General features: G+C 41.1%; 1 protein-coding gene across 1 annotated transcript in view; it reads right to left on the reverse strand.

Moving 5' to 3' along the window:
• Positions 1-370: 370 nt before the first annotated feature.
• LOC149168615 (uncharacterized) overlaps positions 371-18,321 on the reverse strand; it is a 125,321-nt gene continuing 107,370 nt past the window's right edge. The window contains exons 4-5 of the mRNA XM_089428345.1: positions 1,196-1,332; positions 371-1,007 (exon numbers count right to left, since the gene is read on the reverse strand). Coding sequence (XP_089284471.1) covers positions 824-1,007; positions 1,196-1,332 — 321 coding nt within the window. The 3' untranslated portion in view covers positions 371-823. The remainder of the gene's footprint in view (positions 1,008-1,195; positions 1,333-18,321) is intronic.

Consider the following 18,321-nt stretch of genomic DNA (forward strand, 5'->3'; position numbering starts at 1 on the left):
ACTGTATTGAACACTATTATGACCAGCACGAGAGATATATATACTCAAGCTCAGATGTCTCCATTTGTGTACGAATTTCAAATTGCTAAACCATATTAAAAGCACCTAATAAAAACACTATACAAAAATGAGATCTGACCACCAGACATGGCATGACCTCTATAGTGAGGGTCTTCCCTGGATTTCATGCATCTTACTATTTAAGTCAAACCTTATTTCAAAACTTATATTACCACCTTATGCAAAACTTTTTATAGCCATTGACATCCCCTTCCTATCTTAGTTTTTACTGTCCTATACAAAATCTACTGCATGCTTTGGCGTGCACTCTCTTGTCCAGAAAAGCACATCAGATGCTGGTACTTGCAGATCATTTAAAGTAACGATAATATACTTTATTTCAACAACAATTAATTCTGGCAGCAATCAGCCAACTACAATATGAGTTATTGGAGTCCAACCAGTTCACTCTTCCATCCGTCTCCTGGATTCTCCTCAACTCCCTCTTTCATCATCAGGCCAGAAGCTCCTAAAAAAAGCTCTATAGCAATATAGACTTTTACATAAATAAATTCAATATTAGATTCTCAAATAGAGCTTTGAAACCATAACTCATGTTCATAGCATAATTCGGAGATAGATTACTGTTCTAAGGAACTAATAGCTAAACCCTTCCATCTCCAGTCAATGACTCCTAGGATGATATGAAATGAAAATGCTAATAAAACACAGTTAGAGCAACATGTTTGCACATTGAACTGTCAACTGCATGAAATGCCTAGAGTGCCCTGCACCCTTCCGCAGTCGATAAATAGGCCGTAATCTATTCCCTTTTGTCTTCTTCTGTATCATCATTCAAGCTGAAAACATCTTTGCTAGTCTCTTTCCTCTCTTTCTTCTCTGGCATTGCAGAGTTTTCATCACCGTCAACCTTTGCTAACGACTTGGTCAAAAACATCGTCTCTTCTTCACCAAACTCTTCTCCTACATCATCTGAGTAAGCATATCTGTTCCAACCAAGAAAATAACATAAGACTTTAAGTGCCCTCGCACAAGTTCCAACTTATAACATTCGATAGCATTGCACAAAATATATATACATGCTTCCTGATATTTATCTGTAGCATTGCTTAGAATGAGAATACAGAAAGAAGATCTGTAACGACAAGAAAGCACAAAGCAAATTTCATCTTACCTAGTGGAGTTTTGAGATGGAGCCCACAGTGCACAGATGACACAAAGCAAAGAAAATGAAAGAACATGCCAAAATGCACTTATAACCCATGCACTCTGCCAACGCTCACTGAACGGATCAGTTGCCTTGAAATACAGCTGCAATAGAGAAAGAAAACTATGTTAAACAAACGTGCTATATCTAAAACTGAAATTTAAAGGGCAAGATACTTGACATTACTTTCCGAAGAAAATTTCAGAGCAAATGCTGCAAACCAAACATATTATCAGTATATGATGTTTAACTTATATCGGATAGGCATGCTCCTGCCAGTGTGTACATGCTCAACAGCCCTAATTTTAAAGGCTCAATCTGTCATCCTCAACTCAATAGCTGACACTCGAATATTAGAACGGATATTTATGTAGTGAAAAACTGTACTGTTATTGAATGGTAGGAACATCACCGGCTGCCAGAGGATGCACGAAAACCAGAATCACCACAAAAATGAGTTTCACATAAGTGCAAATGCATTTCTATGCTAAATTTCAACAGTGAGGCATTTATACATGCTAAGCTTCCAAAACAGCGGTGTTTACTCTTCTTTCTTGTGGAATATCAAAGTACTCTCAGCATAGGCTTTTTGTTTCATTTTTAACCTTATAAAGTTACTTGGTTCCGCTGAAATCAAAATATGAGCCAAAGAAATTCAATCCGTGACATGATGTAAAATTCATATTTTATGTGAGTTAACACAAACAAATTGTGTCATGTTTAAATTTTCAAAAGTATAGTGATTCACAACCATTTTACTTCAAATTTGCAAAACACACATTAGTGTCTTAGGAACATTGTTCGGAATGAATCTTATGAATGAGTAGGGTATCAGTCAGGTTGACAGCAATTATGTTTAGGGGATATATAGAGTCTTGAGTATCTGTTTCAAATGGAACATACTAGGTTAGGTCCCTTACATTAATCAGGCGGGAATAGGTGTTGAGATTATGGGTGATCTTCACTTAAAGCCACGTGCTGACACAGTAATTGATGTTTCGAAAGTTTTAATGATGCCAACCTATGGGTATGTTACCCACTTTATTATTTACAACTAGGTTGGCCTAGTCACCTTCTTGGGGTTAGTGCTCGAGCCTCCAACCCTACATTGGTGTGTATAAATATACATGCAGTCCTCATTTGTAACACATATTCATCCATTATTTGATCAAGTAATAACAAACTAAAGGCCACCTCTGAAATAAATATACCTTCACAAGGCACATAGTCAATTGTATCTCATTCATCCATTTATCAAATATATATTATTTTATCCTATATGAATTTCAACATTTTGTCCTTATGTTGCATATTCCGTAAATGATTATTGGTCATTGCATTAGAATCAAAGCATTTATGAACCAGATTGGTTCAAACCATTCGGGTATTTTAGAGAGAGTTAACTAAAGAAATATACGTCAACAATGCATACAATCCCAGCTCTTGTGAGGATGCAACAAGGAATAAATGAAGAGAGAATTCATTTTGGGCAGTCCTCATGAACAGATATAAAATAATTACATTGGCATTACTCTATTTATGCAACAGCCTAGTTAACCACTATTTGTTATTCATGCATTCTCCATGCCCAAACAGCAACGCTTGATATTTCATTTAGAAACACTAATTCTTATAATAATGGAAGTAAAGTCCTCAAAGTAAATTTTCTTAAGGAAGGAAACAAGTTGAGAGTAAAACTCACAGTTAATTGCTTCAGAGAATGTAGGAAAACAGAACTAAGTCCCGGCTTCAGATTGATTTGATGAATTAACAAGTACAAGTTCTTAGGTTTACAGAGGATAGGCTAGACATTCTAGATAGGTAAGAAGAGATATATTAATGTCTAATGAACGACCAAAAAAATTAGGTCATGGGACTGAAAATAAGTACAATCAGCAATAGGCACCTGCAGCAGTACCTGATGTTCCTCTGAAAGCATAAAGTAAGCTAAAATAATCAACACACGAGAAATATATGAAATAGCACGATCAAGTAATGTCAGAAGAAAGAAAGAAAAGAAGAAGGGGTTAGATATAAAGGCAAGGCCCTACCCAATATCAGCATCAGAGATGCGAATATAAGTAGGGGTAGTAGGGAAACTTCTGTCACTGTCCGTTGCTGATAAGGGACCAATACAAATCCTAAGAATGTCAACTGAAGAATCCGGAAAGGATCCATAGAGGCTCGGCTGTGACATCGTGGGTGGATGCCAGTCATCCACTTAAACTCCCACACACTCTAGGCAAATATTTCAATTCGATTTCTAGCAATAGCATTGAGCAGAACATAATGGGTAAATCGGAAAGAAAGGGATAATAGTTGGAAACCCATGCTGCCTTTATCATGAATGGCTACATCGGTTTCAGGATCCTGAAAAGAAGGATTCGACCACATCTCTCTATATAGCAATGAGAACTTTAGGGATTAATTCTGCAATTGACCTTTGCTGGGCTCTTGACATGTCAAGCTTTTGTGACTAAAAGCAGGATAAACTGCTAAATAAAACTAAGAGCAGATTCACAAAACATTCAAGGCCTATGAAAAACTGGTGAACAAGAAGCAGACTCGGAAGAAGCACACTAGGGAATGGGCATGACAAAAATTGGTGAACAAGGAGCAAGCTGGGAATGGCATGCACCAAATCCATATTGTTTGGAAAATGCTTTCAGATTGTATCGTCCAAAGGCATAATTGTTTGTTTCATTGCAATCAAAGAAGCACAAAAACAGTAGAAAATAATATGAACAAAGCCTCCATACTTTATCACAGCCAGTATGGCATAACTTGAAAACCTTTTTTATTCCAGTATAAGCTCAATTGTTAAATAAGTGAACAAAAGACTACTGACTGATAAATTGCCATCAAAAAGACTTATCTAAATGTCTAGTCTCACAAATATAAAAAATGTCATAACACAGTTGAAAATGAACAGTTAAATCTATCACAAGAGTCCAGTCAAAGTAGTTTTTTATTGATATGCTTCTTTTCTCTAAGGGACTGGAAATTTGGGTCATATAAGATAATTATATTAATGTCCAACAAATGACCACAAAACTAGGTCAATGGGATACTGAGTACAATGATATTGATACAAGCTGGAGTACCAAAAGGTATCCTATATAAAGGACAACAAATGAAGTAAAAACATAGTGTCTATATGCTAAAACATGGAAAACCCTTGACTATAAGTGTCGGTGGCCATAGAAAGGAGGCGGGGACTAGGGCATGCTCCAGTAGATCTAGATCTGTCTCTCCTAACACTCGATACCAAATGAAGAAAACTCAAATAGAATGGTTCCCCAAGGGAGAGCTGGAGGAAGATCTGGACCCTTTGTTATGCTACTGTCAAGAAGAAGTAACCCATTGTTGGTGTCTAGGTGACCTCAGCTGCTTGCTGGTAGGAGATCTAGATTCTAGTCTAGCAATGTCTCTAAAGACTCTGGGGAAGGGGAATGGCCCCTCAGGTCTGCATTGATCTGGAGTCCCAGGCATTGTTACTATCAGTGTATTTGTTGGTGCCCCTAGCTGATGAAAACACAAAAAAGGACATAATCCGCCGAACAAGATCTGGTCAAGGAGGAACCTGGAGAATGTGGGCATGGAGTTTGAAGGTCTCCTACATGTAAATGGCTAGACATCTCTAGTCTGAGTACCAAAAGAACTGGGAGAGGGTCTAGATCCCCCTAATTAGGCTAGGAAATCTCCCACAGATCTCATTATAAATGGGGCAACAAAAGATGAAATGCTCACCAATCTCAATCTCTCAAAGCATAGCTGGCAGATCCTATCTAATCGATCAATCTGGTGATGAGTCTCAATCTGCAGTCTATGAGAGCCAACTCTAAACTATCCCAAGGGGGGATCCAAATGGCATGCAACCAATTGTGAAGTGTCTAATAGGACTGAACAATGAGTTCATCCCTCATTAGCATGAAGTGTTCAGCTGCCAGCATAGAAATCCATCTTCGGATGTAATCCACCCTAAAGATTTAAGTGACCTATAGATATCCTCTCAGATGATTTTATTCATCTCCTACTTGGTTGATAAGAGGTCGCAAGGTGCACACAGAGAATATTATAAGGAAGGAGATCCAAGACTCTAGTGTACCAAAACCGAGATCGAGCCAAAGGACTAGTTGTTGCAACAAAGATCTAATGAACAATAGACCAAGTATGGATATTAATCACACCCCTTCATTTTATCAACAAAGCTCTAAACATAGTGTAGAAGAGAGATGAATCCAAACATTGTCTTAAAGTTGGAAGGGGTGAGCCCCAAACACAAGAATGATGGGTTGAGGAACTATATGCCTACTCTAAATGATGTGGCGAAGGAGGATGATTTGTACTCTCTCTGATGAAGACCAATCAGACTCTAGTAAACCAAGCCCCCAAACCTTAGAACAATATAGAATTGTGGACCGAACAACAGTGTCCATGAGTGACATCTTGATCGATATGTCCTGATAATTATTCTAGAAACACTGTCTCTCAAGAGGCTAGTCACTATTTTTTGCATTAATATACCTAGGGGGGATAATATGGGGTACCAAGGGAGGTACCCAAGGTAATAATGTAATAATAGGATGGGCCATAGTAATAAATAAGGTGGTTAACCCATGTCATGTAAGGGACCACAAGTAGTTAATAATAATATAATGGGCCCATGGTATTAGTTGATGGTATGAGGGAACCATGGTAATGACCCATGGTATTGTATGTATGAGGCCTATATAGAAGCTAGAGACTCCACATGGGAGATAGTGAAGAACTATTGTATGAACAGGCATATGGCTTGTGGAGTGTTCTCCTTCCTTAAGGAGTGAATGTATGGTGTTGCCCTACCTTAAGGGTTTGATAATAAAGAAGCATTTCTATCTATTTCTCTCTTATTGTTTCTGGGTTTATTTCCATTATCATATATTTCCGGGTTAGATCTACAACAATTGGTATCAGAGCTCTTTCTTGGGCACAAAAGTGGAGATTTTTTTATTTTTGCAGGGTTTCGGGGGCGGCGAATTTGCAGGTCAGATCTGTACATTTTGGTGCAAGATCTGTAAAATATAATTACAGATCTGGATTCTTTGTGCAAAAATAGTCGAATTCAAAAAAAAATCAGTTGAATCGGAGTCCGGATGAAAGAGATATCACTGATCTAAAAATCAGTGGGGTTGCAGACAATTTTCAGGGCAACGATTTTGCAGCGCAGATCTAGACGTCCTGGTACAAGATCTGCAAAATCTAATTGCAGATCTGGATTCTTTAGGAAAAAATACCCAATTTCAAACAAAAAAAATCAGTCGAATCAGAGTCCGAATGAGGGAGAAATCGCTGATTTAAAATCAGCTCTTTTTTGCAGAAATTTTGGTGACGGCGGAAGAGTTGCAGCACAGATCTGGAATTTCAAGTGCCGAGATCAAGATTTCTACCACATGGGCAGATGCAGAATGATTGTTCCATTTCTAAAAACAGGTTATAATAGGGATTCTGAGCAATATTGACGGAATTGTGACCAATTCAATTTTTCGCCAATCTTTTTTGTGATGGCGGGCCTAGATCGGAGTTTGAGGGACTTGTATAAGTTTGATGGCTCTCATCCAGCTAGATGGATAGCGCAAATGGAGCAGTGTTTTAATCGGAATCGCATCTATGATAATGAAACTCAGCTTATGGTGGGAAGCATGTACTTGGACTATGAAAGACGACAATGGTGGCAAGAGCATCAATGTTCCAATAGAAAGTTTTGGACTTGGGACATGTTTACACAAGCTATTATGGACCTCTTTGGCCGAAAAACTATTCTTGTTGATAAGCTCACACAGATAGACACTTTGCCTAGCAAAGAGCTTATTTTTACAGAAAAGAAGAAAACCATGGAACCTAAAGGGTTATTTTCTACTGATGCTTTCTTATTGCAGGTTCATGGATTGATTCAGAAGGAGAAAATCGTTGTGACTATAAATCCTAGTTGCAAGCAAAATCTTATAAGTGTTAATTTGGAAAAAAGATTGCAAGTTCCAGCAAAACACATTGAAACTGCACAAGTTGATAATGAGGATGTTCAAGTGTACAAGGATTTGAAGATTTTTATGGATAAATATGTGTTGCATGGTGATTTTTATGCTTCAGAGATGGATAATATGGATGTTGTTTTGGGATATCCTTGGATGGAATCCGTGGGTACTATCAATATTAATGTGCAGAAGAAATTCCTGAAGCTCTGGTATAAAAAGAAGAAAATTACATTACAGGATATTTCCATCAATAAACAGGTAGAGTCCACACAAGTTGATGCAGAAGATGTTCCAGGGTTTGACATATTAGATGATGAGCCAGTGATGATAGACAATCAAACACAAACAGAGGCTGAAGCAGAAAATGTTACAGGTGTTGATACATCAGAGGAGGGCTCAGTGGTTGAAGTCATGTTGGAAAAGAAGACACCACAACGGGCACCACAGCAGGGTGAATTAAAGAAAAAGACACAGTGGGTTAAAACTTCAACATATCATCACCCACATCACCCCGCAAGACAACAACCAACAAGATGGCAACCAATTAGCCACAAGGACAACAACCCCCGTATGACGGATAGCGAGGAGCGACGATCCACCTACTACACACAGAAGAGCTGCCACGGTCAACTTCCATCTCAAGCGAGCGAGGCACCAGCGAGATCGAGGGTTCACCTTTCTCTTGGATGGCTAGATGCACGTGCATGGTACCAGTGGACTACTCTTTTGAGTAGATCTTATTATTTATGTTCTTCCCATGTTTCGGGGACGAAACATGCTTAGGGGGGTGGAATGTTATATACCTAGGGGGGATAATATGGGGTACCAAGGGAGGTACCCAAGGTAATAATGTAATAATGGGATGGGCCATAGTAATAAATAAGGTGGTTAACCCATGTCATGTAAGGGACCACAAGTAGTTAATAATAATGTAATGGGCTCATGGTATTAGTTGATGGTATGAGGGAACCATGGTAATGACCCATGGTATTGTATGTATGAGGCCTATATAGAGGCTAGAGACTCCATGTGGAGATATAGTCAAGGATTATGGTATGAACAGGCATATGGCTTGTGGAGTGTTCTCCTTCCTTAAGGAGTGAATATATGGTGTTGCCCTACCTTAAGGGTTTGATAATAAAGAAGCATTTCTATCTATTTCTCTCTTATTGTTTCTGGGTTTATTTCCATTATCATATATTTCCGGGTTAGATCTACAACAATTGTGGACCGAACAACAGTGTCCATGAGTGACATCTTGATCGATATGCCCTGATAATTATTCTAGAAACACTATCTCTCAAGAGGCTAGTCACTATTTTTTGCATTAATATTGCCAAAAGCTAATATCTAGTAACACTAGACATGCCCACTCAACAACTCCTATTGAATAGAGATTATGCAAAAAAGGTAAACTTAATGCGAGGGAAAAAGTGATTTCTTCTGATAATTACAACAAAATTTTGGGAAGTGGCCTTCAATGGGAAAGAAAGATCGAACTTCTAAAAGTTAGACATATAGTCCTAGCTTTAATACACCATACACACAGACAATTTCGTTTGCAAAATTAAAATCTGCATCCACCATATTGAACAATCATTTTGTAATGTCCCTTCCTAAATTATTTTGGAACATGTTTAATTTCTATATTTTGGGGCTGATTTTGGAGGTGATAAGGCCCATTCGATTTTTATTAGGAGATTAGACTTGGGAGAAGTTATTTTGTTGTGGTTAAATTACACATGGGGGCCACCCACACTAGGGAAAGAGGCACTTCCTAGTTCGGTTTGCATGAAGGTGGTTAAGTTTTGCATGTAGGTGGTTAAGTGAGGGCCCACGATAGAGGTAAAATTGGAGGGAAAAGTGCTCCACAAAATCTATATAAGCAAGGTAGCTCTCCTCATTTCATTCATCTTATTGGATTATATCGATTTCTCTTTTGTTGCTCGAGCTGCTTAGCCAAGTCACTAACTGTTTAGAACGAGTTCTTTAGGCGAAGAGCTCACCCTTTCTTTGCGGGACTTCGAGTGCCACCCTAGGAAGGTTTTCATCATTTCTTTAGGAGGAGGATCACATTGTAATTCCCAGCAGTAGCATTCCCTTCCAGGTTGTGCGCATTACTGGGGGGCGCAGTGGAGAGGAGGTTGAGTTCATTGGTGGTGATTAGCAGTGGAGATTTGACGTGAGATTTTCCGGAGAGGAGGCTAGGGAGGATTGTCAGCATCTAGGAGAGTTTGGGAGCTGATTGAGCTTTTGGCCTGGCAGTGTGATTTTCGCACTACCTGGGCTAGCGCAGAGGCAGCGTGTGGGAGCTCATTTGGTGGGTGGAGTATTAGTCCTTGAGGATGAGCTTTGCCGTGGAGGTTAGAGGAGATATTTGGAGTGGTGTTTGCTTCCATTTCAGAACTTAGAGGAGGAATTTATGGTCATTCCTTGCAGGCTGTATTTCTAATGTTGTTTGGAGGGCGTGGATCATAGAAGAGGTCGAATTTGGGAGGTCAAAATTTGGCCAAACCATTTCTGGGTTTTTGACAAGGATCCTAGATATAAAGTTTCAAAATTTTCTGAGCACTGAAAGTGGGGTTTTCAGCCGTATCTTTGCAGCAGATAGTGCGGAATTGCTGGGGATTGCACAATGCCTTTTGGGGTCGATTTTGGGAGGTCAAAATCGGGCCAAACCATTTCTGGGTTTTGGCCAAGGAGTTTGTGGTTGAAGTTTCATCACTTTCTGAGCACTGGAGGCAGGGTTTCTTGCAGCTCCTTTCCAGTTAACAGTGGTAGTTACTAGGAGACAGCGCATGGCATTAGAGGAGAAGTTCTTTCCAACATCAAGATTACTGTTTGACACCTGAGTTCTGTCAAGCTTGCCCTTGAGGCAAGCCCAGGTGCATTTTCCACACTATTGTACTTGCTCCACTCCATTAATAAAATGGCTCCGCTGGTTCACATTTCTGTTGTGTATTGAGCATTGTTGTTCGTTTAATTTTTCTGTGTATGAATCACATTTGCTTTGTATATCACTTTTTGTTCCAAATTTTCTGGATTTGGGACATTACAATGGTATCAGAGCATGATCTTGGCCCAGCTGTGGGAAATTAGCCAGAAGATCTTGGAAGCTTTGGGTATGAGTGCACAGTGACGGGTGAAACTAGAGACAAACCCATGGCTCAAGGGAAATCCAATGTGCAAAAATTCTAGGGTAGAATTCATTGGGACGATGAGAGCTTGGCCCAGTTGAGGAGGGTGACAGACCAAACCCATCCTCACCCTTACAATAAAGACGTTAGAGGTGAGCAAGCCGTGGCGGTGCAACCATCTACATGGTGTGGGGAAAGTCGACCAGATTAGGCACCAGATCTCTTGAAAAGGAGCAAACATGACAAAGATGGTTAGAGGGTGAGACCAAGGGGCGCTTTTGCTAGTGGAGACCTCGCTTTAGATATCAGGAGCATGAGGAGGAGGTTGAACACGATGCTGAGAGCCCACAGGGATGGTGAGGAGCACACCGATATACCCGGTGTGGTGCAGGAGTCACCTTTATTAGAGACCTCTTTGATAGCCCCAGTTAACATCCTGGTAGAGAGGATAGAGTCTACTCACATAGGGCCATTTGTTGAGGGGGTGCCATCCCTGGACGAGATGCCAACAGTTGCTGAGGTATCTGGAGTCGTGACCGAGTTTACAAGTGACAGACGCCCATGACAATTCCATCAGTTTCAGACTGACCTTCTAGCATTAAAAAGGAAGGTTGCGTTAGTGCGAGAGGCGATTCTGCAGCAGAACGAGGAGATGGAGGGCATGAGAGCGGTTTATGCCGAGTCCACGACCAAATGACTCACGTTGGGGAAAAATTGGATTCCCTAATGGTGCAACTAGATTGCACGTTAAAGCGTGAGAGCAACCCTTTTCGGGCATACATAAACAGGGCTGGAAAAACTGTTAGGTTACCTTCGCTCATTGGACAGAGGGACACAGAGCTACCTAGTCAGATTGTATCTATTGACCAGGATAGCAAAATGAGACTACCTAAGTTGCACAAGGTGCAATACCCGCATGCTGGGGTTGTTCTATGTGTGGGAGTTCGTGCATTCGATCCCTCTCTTGGGGTTGGGTGGCGAGAGATTCTGAGTTGGTACCCGATGGAGTGGACTACGGAGATGGTAGTGGACCAAGGTGGAGCTCAACAGAAGTTTCCAGGCACTGGGGACGATGGAAGCCCCGACTGGCATTGGGATCCGGGAGGGACTACCTATTATTTTTCCCATGTATGCCGGTTGACTACAACCGAGATGGTGCAGTTGACCTAGCAATTGAGCATGCACATTCGCTAAGGGAGTCTCAGTTAGCACCAGTGGCCGACTAGTTTATGGACAAACTCTTTTGCATTTGTACACGGGATCACTAGGTGATCATCATACTCTGGGAGGAGTTTGTTTGGAGTAAACAATGCCTTGCATGGAGCTGCGGGCTCTTCTCTTTTGTGCAGGGCACAGAGGACGCAGAGGAGTGGAGCAATGGTGGCATCACTGCTGACGCATAGGGAGAGTCACTTTTCGGATCCCTCGAGCGGGTTTGGAGGGAATATTCATTCATCGGCGGGGATAATGATGCGATGGTGGAGGTAATGACACTGATTAGGTGTGGCCTGACACGTATAGACATAGCTGTAGGCCATCATATCCAGGGATATGTGGGAGCATCTAGCGTTGAGCAGTGGTCTACAAGTGGGCATGGAGATGCATGGTGGTGTGTTGTAGTGTGTTGGACTACGTTGCGGAGTGGGAGTGCCTCTCATCGCATTGCGTACATGCGGGGAGTGATAGGTGCAGTGACACAGGCGAGAAGCAGGATGGTATGAGATGGCATAGCTATAGCCGAGGGTATCTAGCAGTGTACAAAGGTAGGTCGCGGTGTACAGTGGCATGTCCAGGAGTATTGGGATGATCGGTGGTATGCAGAGGCGTATGGTGCTGCACAACGATGTCGTGGAGTGTGGTTTCCAGGGACACCCATGGACGAAGATACCGGGCATACCTTTGGGTGTAGTTCACCCAGGATCAAGGGGGGCACATATGAGCAATACTTGATGGTATTTGCGGGGATTCACACGCCTGACCCTCTTCTACATCACTTACAAGAATGAGTGATCTGGTTGTTGTCCTTTGACACTCTGAGCACGTACAACAGGGGAGGAGGAACTTAACCAAGATATTTGGATGACACTTGGTGAGATAGAGGGGAGATTTCTCAGCGAGGGCATAGAGTTGATGCGCGAGTTGACAGCCACAGGTCGAGGGATGAGATGATCATCAATAGGGATGGCATATCATTCATCACTGATCCTATGCCTGGGGAGCTGGTCATAGGGGAGACATGTGTCACTCTTTCCACAGGGCATGTCTGAACCATGCATGAGCAAAGGATATCGTGTACATCTGAGACAGTTGTCCAGTATGTATTCGGGTTCCCGACATTATATCGCACATTCTCCAGGGGGAAAGTAGCCAAACCAATGGCGATGGTTGGCAGGAGAAAGATGGATCTGCATACATTAAGTCGATTGCGCGTATCAAATACCCATCTATTGGTCGCATTCAAGGGGTAGCTATTTGGCACACATGGTTTCCAGTGGTTGTCAGTACTACACAGTGGCAGGCACATGACAGTTTAGCATGCCTCAGATTGGTTCATGATGTATGGAGCCTATATAGGGGTGGCATGCAGGGACTAGAGATGACGGCCAGAGGGATTCCATTGGTTATTAGGGCTATGCTGCAGCAGGTCTGGCTATGGGATGCAGGGATTCAGTTGATCGATAGATCACTCGTAACGAGCGGAGTCGTGACAGAGAGTGATATAGTTCGCTCTTGGGATGACATATGGGGGTTCACAGAGGGTTTCATCATATGGGGAGATAGACATTCTCTGTTGCTGCACAGGTTCAGAGTTAGATTTAGATGGGTAGGCCTTAGCGCCATGGAGATGCCCAGGCAGGATGTGTCTCGTCTCTTTCAGTATTCCACCATCGAGTTCCAGGAGAGGAGAATACTGTCTGTGCACGATGGGGAGTATGACATAATCAGAGTAGTGCAGCGCTAGCATGGCGGCACCACTCTGGGACTAGCAGGGAACTAGGGCATCACATCTCTTCACAACGCAATAACCTTTAGGGATGCGTTGGCTACTACAGGGGAGATCATACAGATCTTCCATTGGGCTTTAGTGAGTCATTGATGGAGCAGGGGACTTCTGGTACTTGCACCGAGCAGGATAATGAGTGGAGTGAGGGGAGCTTCATGTTGGATAGGATGGCCAGGGATCCTGGTATTGAAGGATTCTCTCTTATCATGACAGTGCAGAGGTCAAGCACAATCCATTGGTACATCTGGGACCCTAGCACATTTTGCAGTGACACTGGAGGGCAACAGTTAGAGAGGATGCTTGCTCAGGCATTGCTTGAGGACAAGTGTTTTTTGGTGCATTGGAGGAGCTTGTCAGATGAGTATACTACTTGGGAGGGCGAGTGCATACTTGAGCATCCAACACTGAACTTGCTTGGGGAAAAACAACATTTGGGAGGGGAGAATTGTAATGTCCCTTCCTAAATTATTTTGGAACAAAATTAATTTCTATATTTTGAGGCCGATTTTGGAGGTGATGGGGCCCATTTGATTTTTATTAGGAAATTAGACTTAGTAGAAGTTATTTTGTTGTGGTTAAATTACACATGGTGGCCACCCACACTAGGGAAAGGCGCACTTCCTAGTTCGGTTTGCATGAAGGTGGTTAAGTTTTACATGTAAGTGGTTAAGTGAGGGCCCACGATGGAGGTAAAATTGGAGGAAAAAGTGCTCCACGAAATCTATATAAGGAAGGTAGCTCTCCTCATTTCATTCATCTTATTCGAGTATATCGATTTCTCTTTGGTTACTCGAGCTGCTTAGCCGAGTCACTAGCTGTTTAGCATGAGTTCTTCAGGCGAAGAGCTCACCCTTTCATCGCGGGACTTCGAGTGCCACCCTAGGAAGGTTTTCTTCATTTCTTTAGGAGGAGGATCCCATTGTGATTCCCCCAGCAGTAGCATTCCCTTCCAGGTTGTGCATATTACTGGGGGACGTAGTGGATAGGAGTCTGAGTTGATCGGTGGTGCTTAGCAGTGGAGATTTGACATGAGATTTTCTGGAGAGGAGGCTAGGGAGGATTGTCAGCATTTAGGAGAGTTTGGGAGCTAATTAAGCTTCTGGCTTGGCAGTGTGACTTTCGCACTACCTTGCTTAGTGCAAAGGCAATGTGTGGGAACTCATTTGGTGGGTAGAGTATCAGTCCTTAAGGCTAAGCTTTGTCGTGGAGGTTAGAGGAGATATTTGGAGTGGTGTTTGCTTCCATTTCAAAGCTTTTAGGAGGACTTTGTGGTCATTCCTCGCAGGTCGTATTTCTAGAGTTGTTTGGAGGGTGTGGGCCATAAAAGAGGTCAAATTTGGGAGGTCAAAATCTGGCCAAACTATTTCTAGGTTTTTCTAGGTTTTTGACAAGGATCCTAGATATAAAGTTTCAGAATTTTCTGAGCACCGGAAGTGGGGTTTTCAGCCGTATCTTTGCAGCTGACAGTGCAGAATTGCTGGGGATTGCACAATGCCTTTTGGGGTCGATTTTGGGAGGTCAAAGTTGGGCCAAACCATTTTTGGATTTTGGCCAAGGAGTTTGTGGTTGAAGTTTCATCACTTTCTGAGCACTGGAGGCGAGGTTTCCTACAGCTCCTTTCCAGCCAGCGGTTGTAGTTACTAAGAGACAGCGTAGAGAATTAGAGGAGTAGTTCTTTCCAGCATTGAGATCACTGTTTGACACCTGAGTTCTGTCAAGCTTGCCCTTGAGGCAAGCCCAGGTGCATTTTCTGCACTATTGTACTTGCTCCACTCCATTAATAAAATAGCTCAGTTGGTTCACATTTCTGTTGTGTATTGAGCATTTGTTGTTCGTTTAATTTTTTGTGTATGAATCGCATTTGCTTTGTATATCACACTGTCTGTTCCAAATTTTCTGCATTTGGGACATTACACATTTCTGTAGATAAACTTATTTGCAGTTTTTTTCTTGTGATATCTTAGCTTTCAATTCTAAGGAATGATTACATCTTCTTCACAGCTCCACAGTCCACGAGGCTAATAGCACCTTGGTCAAGCTTTTATGTGCCCATATGACTAGGGGATAACATTGAATAATTCTTTGCACTCATACATTTTGTTGGTTGCATGAAGAATGTTGCACTTAATGATTAAGATTTAGATTTATGTTTATATTGATAACATTGCTAACACTACCTATAATAATGATGGCATTTATAAAAACGAACAATAGAATAATATCATTACCAACAGTTTTGATGTACATATTGGAATCTAAAGGACTTTGTTGGAACCCCTAATCATCCAAATACCTATCAATCTTAATGTATCATGTTGGGGTTCCTAATTCAAGTTATAGAGAGCCTTCTTAAGTCTACAAGCAAGACGCTCCTTCCCTAGAACCTAAATCCCCTTTAGTTGATAGATGTAGACCTATTCCTCCAAAATCCCCATTAAGGAAGGCACTCTACCATGATGACATGGCTATAACTAATTGAATGGTCACTGGTGCTCATTTCTATTGTAGCATCAAAGGTTTCCTCATTTCCAATGCCCTCTCGATGAGAAAACCCTTTTGCAACCAATCATGATTTGTACTTGCCAAGAGTGCCATTTGCTTTGGACTATATCTTGTACACTTGATCTGTAAATTGTCATGAATATTCCACTAAACAATTAATTACAAAAAATCTGATAACAAGAGACTTATATCTGAAATCTATAAAAAATTTCTTAGATTTATGGATTTATTAATTATTGTTTTTATGCTTATACATGCAATAGATAAAATGCAAAAAATAGAGAACAATGAAATATAAACACACACTAATCACAACCAACACCAAGGTATGATCTAGGAAACCCTTTCGAGAGAAAACACAGCTGGAAGGTGAGGTTGCTCTGCTCTCTTTTGTCTGAATGGAAAAGATGCAAATACAAAGAAGGCACTCTCTATGGAGCCACTTGAGACTTGTGGCCCGTGAGTTGTTATAGAACACAAAGCCCCTCTATTTTGCTCGCTCTTTATCCACTCTTAGCAACTCTACTCTACTATGGAACAAAATGCACTCGAATAGAATGGAACCCCGTTTCCTTCTAGTGGTTTGTTTATAACAAAACTTGATACCCAACTGGGGGTTAAATTTGACCCATTTAAACCTCAACATTAGCTACAATTCAACCATTCTAGAGTCTTCTTCATAATCCCCACATTGCTAGCCCCTTTTCCATAAATAATAGGGGTTGATGTGGCATCCTCTTGAATTATGGTGGTTAGTCATGATAGATCAACTTCCAGGAGGCATAAATTTTGCTTTTGTTCTTTGATTGATGCGATTCTTGAACCACTGGAAAGGTCTTCGAGTGTAGAATAGCATCACAAGGTGCAACACTAAAGCAACAAAGTTTTACCCACAAAAAATTTCATTTAAGGCCTCAAACTAACCACATAAGGTTTTTGAACCCAAATTGGGTCCTGCCACTAAAACTACTCCTATGACTTGATTTCTCTAAATTTTCCACCCTGAAAGCATCGAGATGGGTGACAAACAATATAATGATCCAATCCAAATCATACCTTCCCATTTTGGGATGCTTTTGATCCCCAAAAGTTTTTAATGAATGAGGTGAAGAAATTTTTCCTCTACCTTCTCCCTGGAGTACCATTTGGCCTTTGCTTGGAAGTTGTTTTTTCAACTCAATCTGCCAAAGGTCATGTTGCCCCTCTCCTATAGTTCTATACCTCTTACAAAATTGTATCCTCTATCAACTCTACTTGAACTTTTGGAGCTAATTCCTCCATGGAAGGTAGGACTTTCTCCTCTTCCTGATCCAACATGGATGGCTCAAAAAGTTTTAGATTTTCCACATTCACCAATGAGTAAATGCACATATATGGGTGTAGACTGTCTATAGGCATTATCTTCCACCTTTTCTAGTATTTGAAAAGGACCATATCGCAGAGACTTAATTCTTATTAGGACCCTGTAACCTCTCCTTGTTCAACTGTAGCCATACTCATAACTTTCTTGTTTTATGTTGATCATGTATGCCTTTGTAATTTTTCATTGACTTCTTCAATGTCATTTGTACTTGCAGATTAATATGCTTGATCTTTTCAACAAATTTATATGCACTTAAAGCATCCCCTATGAGATCCTCCCTCAATCCCTACTATCCATATGCAATATCCAAAGGTAAGGTGGAAAATATCCAAAACAAGTTTCAAATGGGGACTAACTAATAGAAGTGTGGATTGTTTTGTTATAAGAGTGGTTGTATATATACCAAATTTTCATCCCAAGCCTTCAGATGCTTTTGATTGTAAATCCTCAAAAGATGCACCAAAGTCCTATTAACTACTTTTGTTTGCCCATCTATCTATATATGGAATGTTGTATACCTATTAAGCATTGTGTCCATCTTCTCCCACAATGTTGTCCAAAATTCACTGAGAAATTTAGTGTCCCTATCTGAAACAATAGTCCTTCATATCCCAAAGTGCATCCAGGGCTATCCAAAGAACAAAGTTGTTGCTTCTTGCCTACTAATGGTATTTTTACAAGGCATGAGAATGCACATCTTGATGAACTTATTAAGTACTAGGAACAAGTAGTCATGTCCCTTCCTAGATGTTTGTTAGCCTCTCACAAAGTCCATGGAAATGCTTTCTCAAGGATGAGTGGGTACAAGTAAGGGATGGCATAGGCCCTATATCTTGTTATTGGGCTTGTTGGTACAACAAAGCATACATCCTCTCATGAACCTAGCTACATCTTCTTGCATTTTGGGTCGGCACACATACCTCTACAGATTGGAAATTATCTTCCCTATATGAAAATGCTCGATAACCATAGAGGTGTGAGCCTCTCTGATTAGCTACAATCATTCGCCTTTAGGAATGCAAAGCTTGTTCAACTTGTAGAGTAAGTCATTCATGAGATGATAGTCAATTGTC

Source organism: Pinus tabuliformis, chromosome 4_2 (genome assembly GCF_031772625.1).
Source record: "Pinus tabuliformis cultivar Carrire ecotype Pingquan chromosome 4_2, CPIR1, whole genome shotgun sequence".
Taxonomy (NCBI): domain Eukaryota; kingdom Viridiplantae; phylum Streptophyta; class Pinopsida; order Pinales; family Pinaceae; genus Pinus; species Pinus tabuliformis.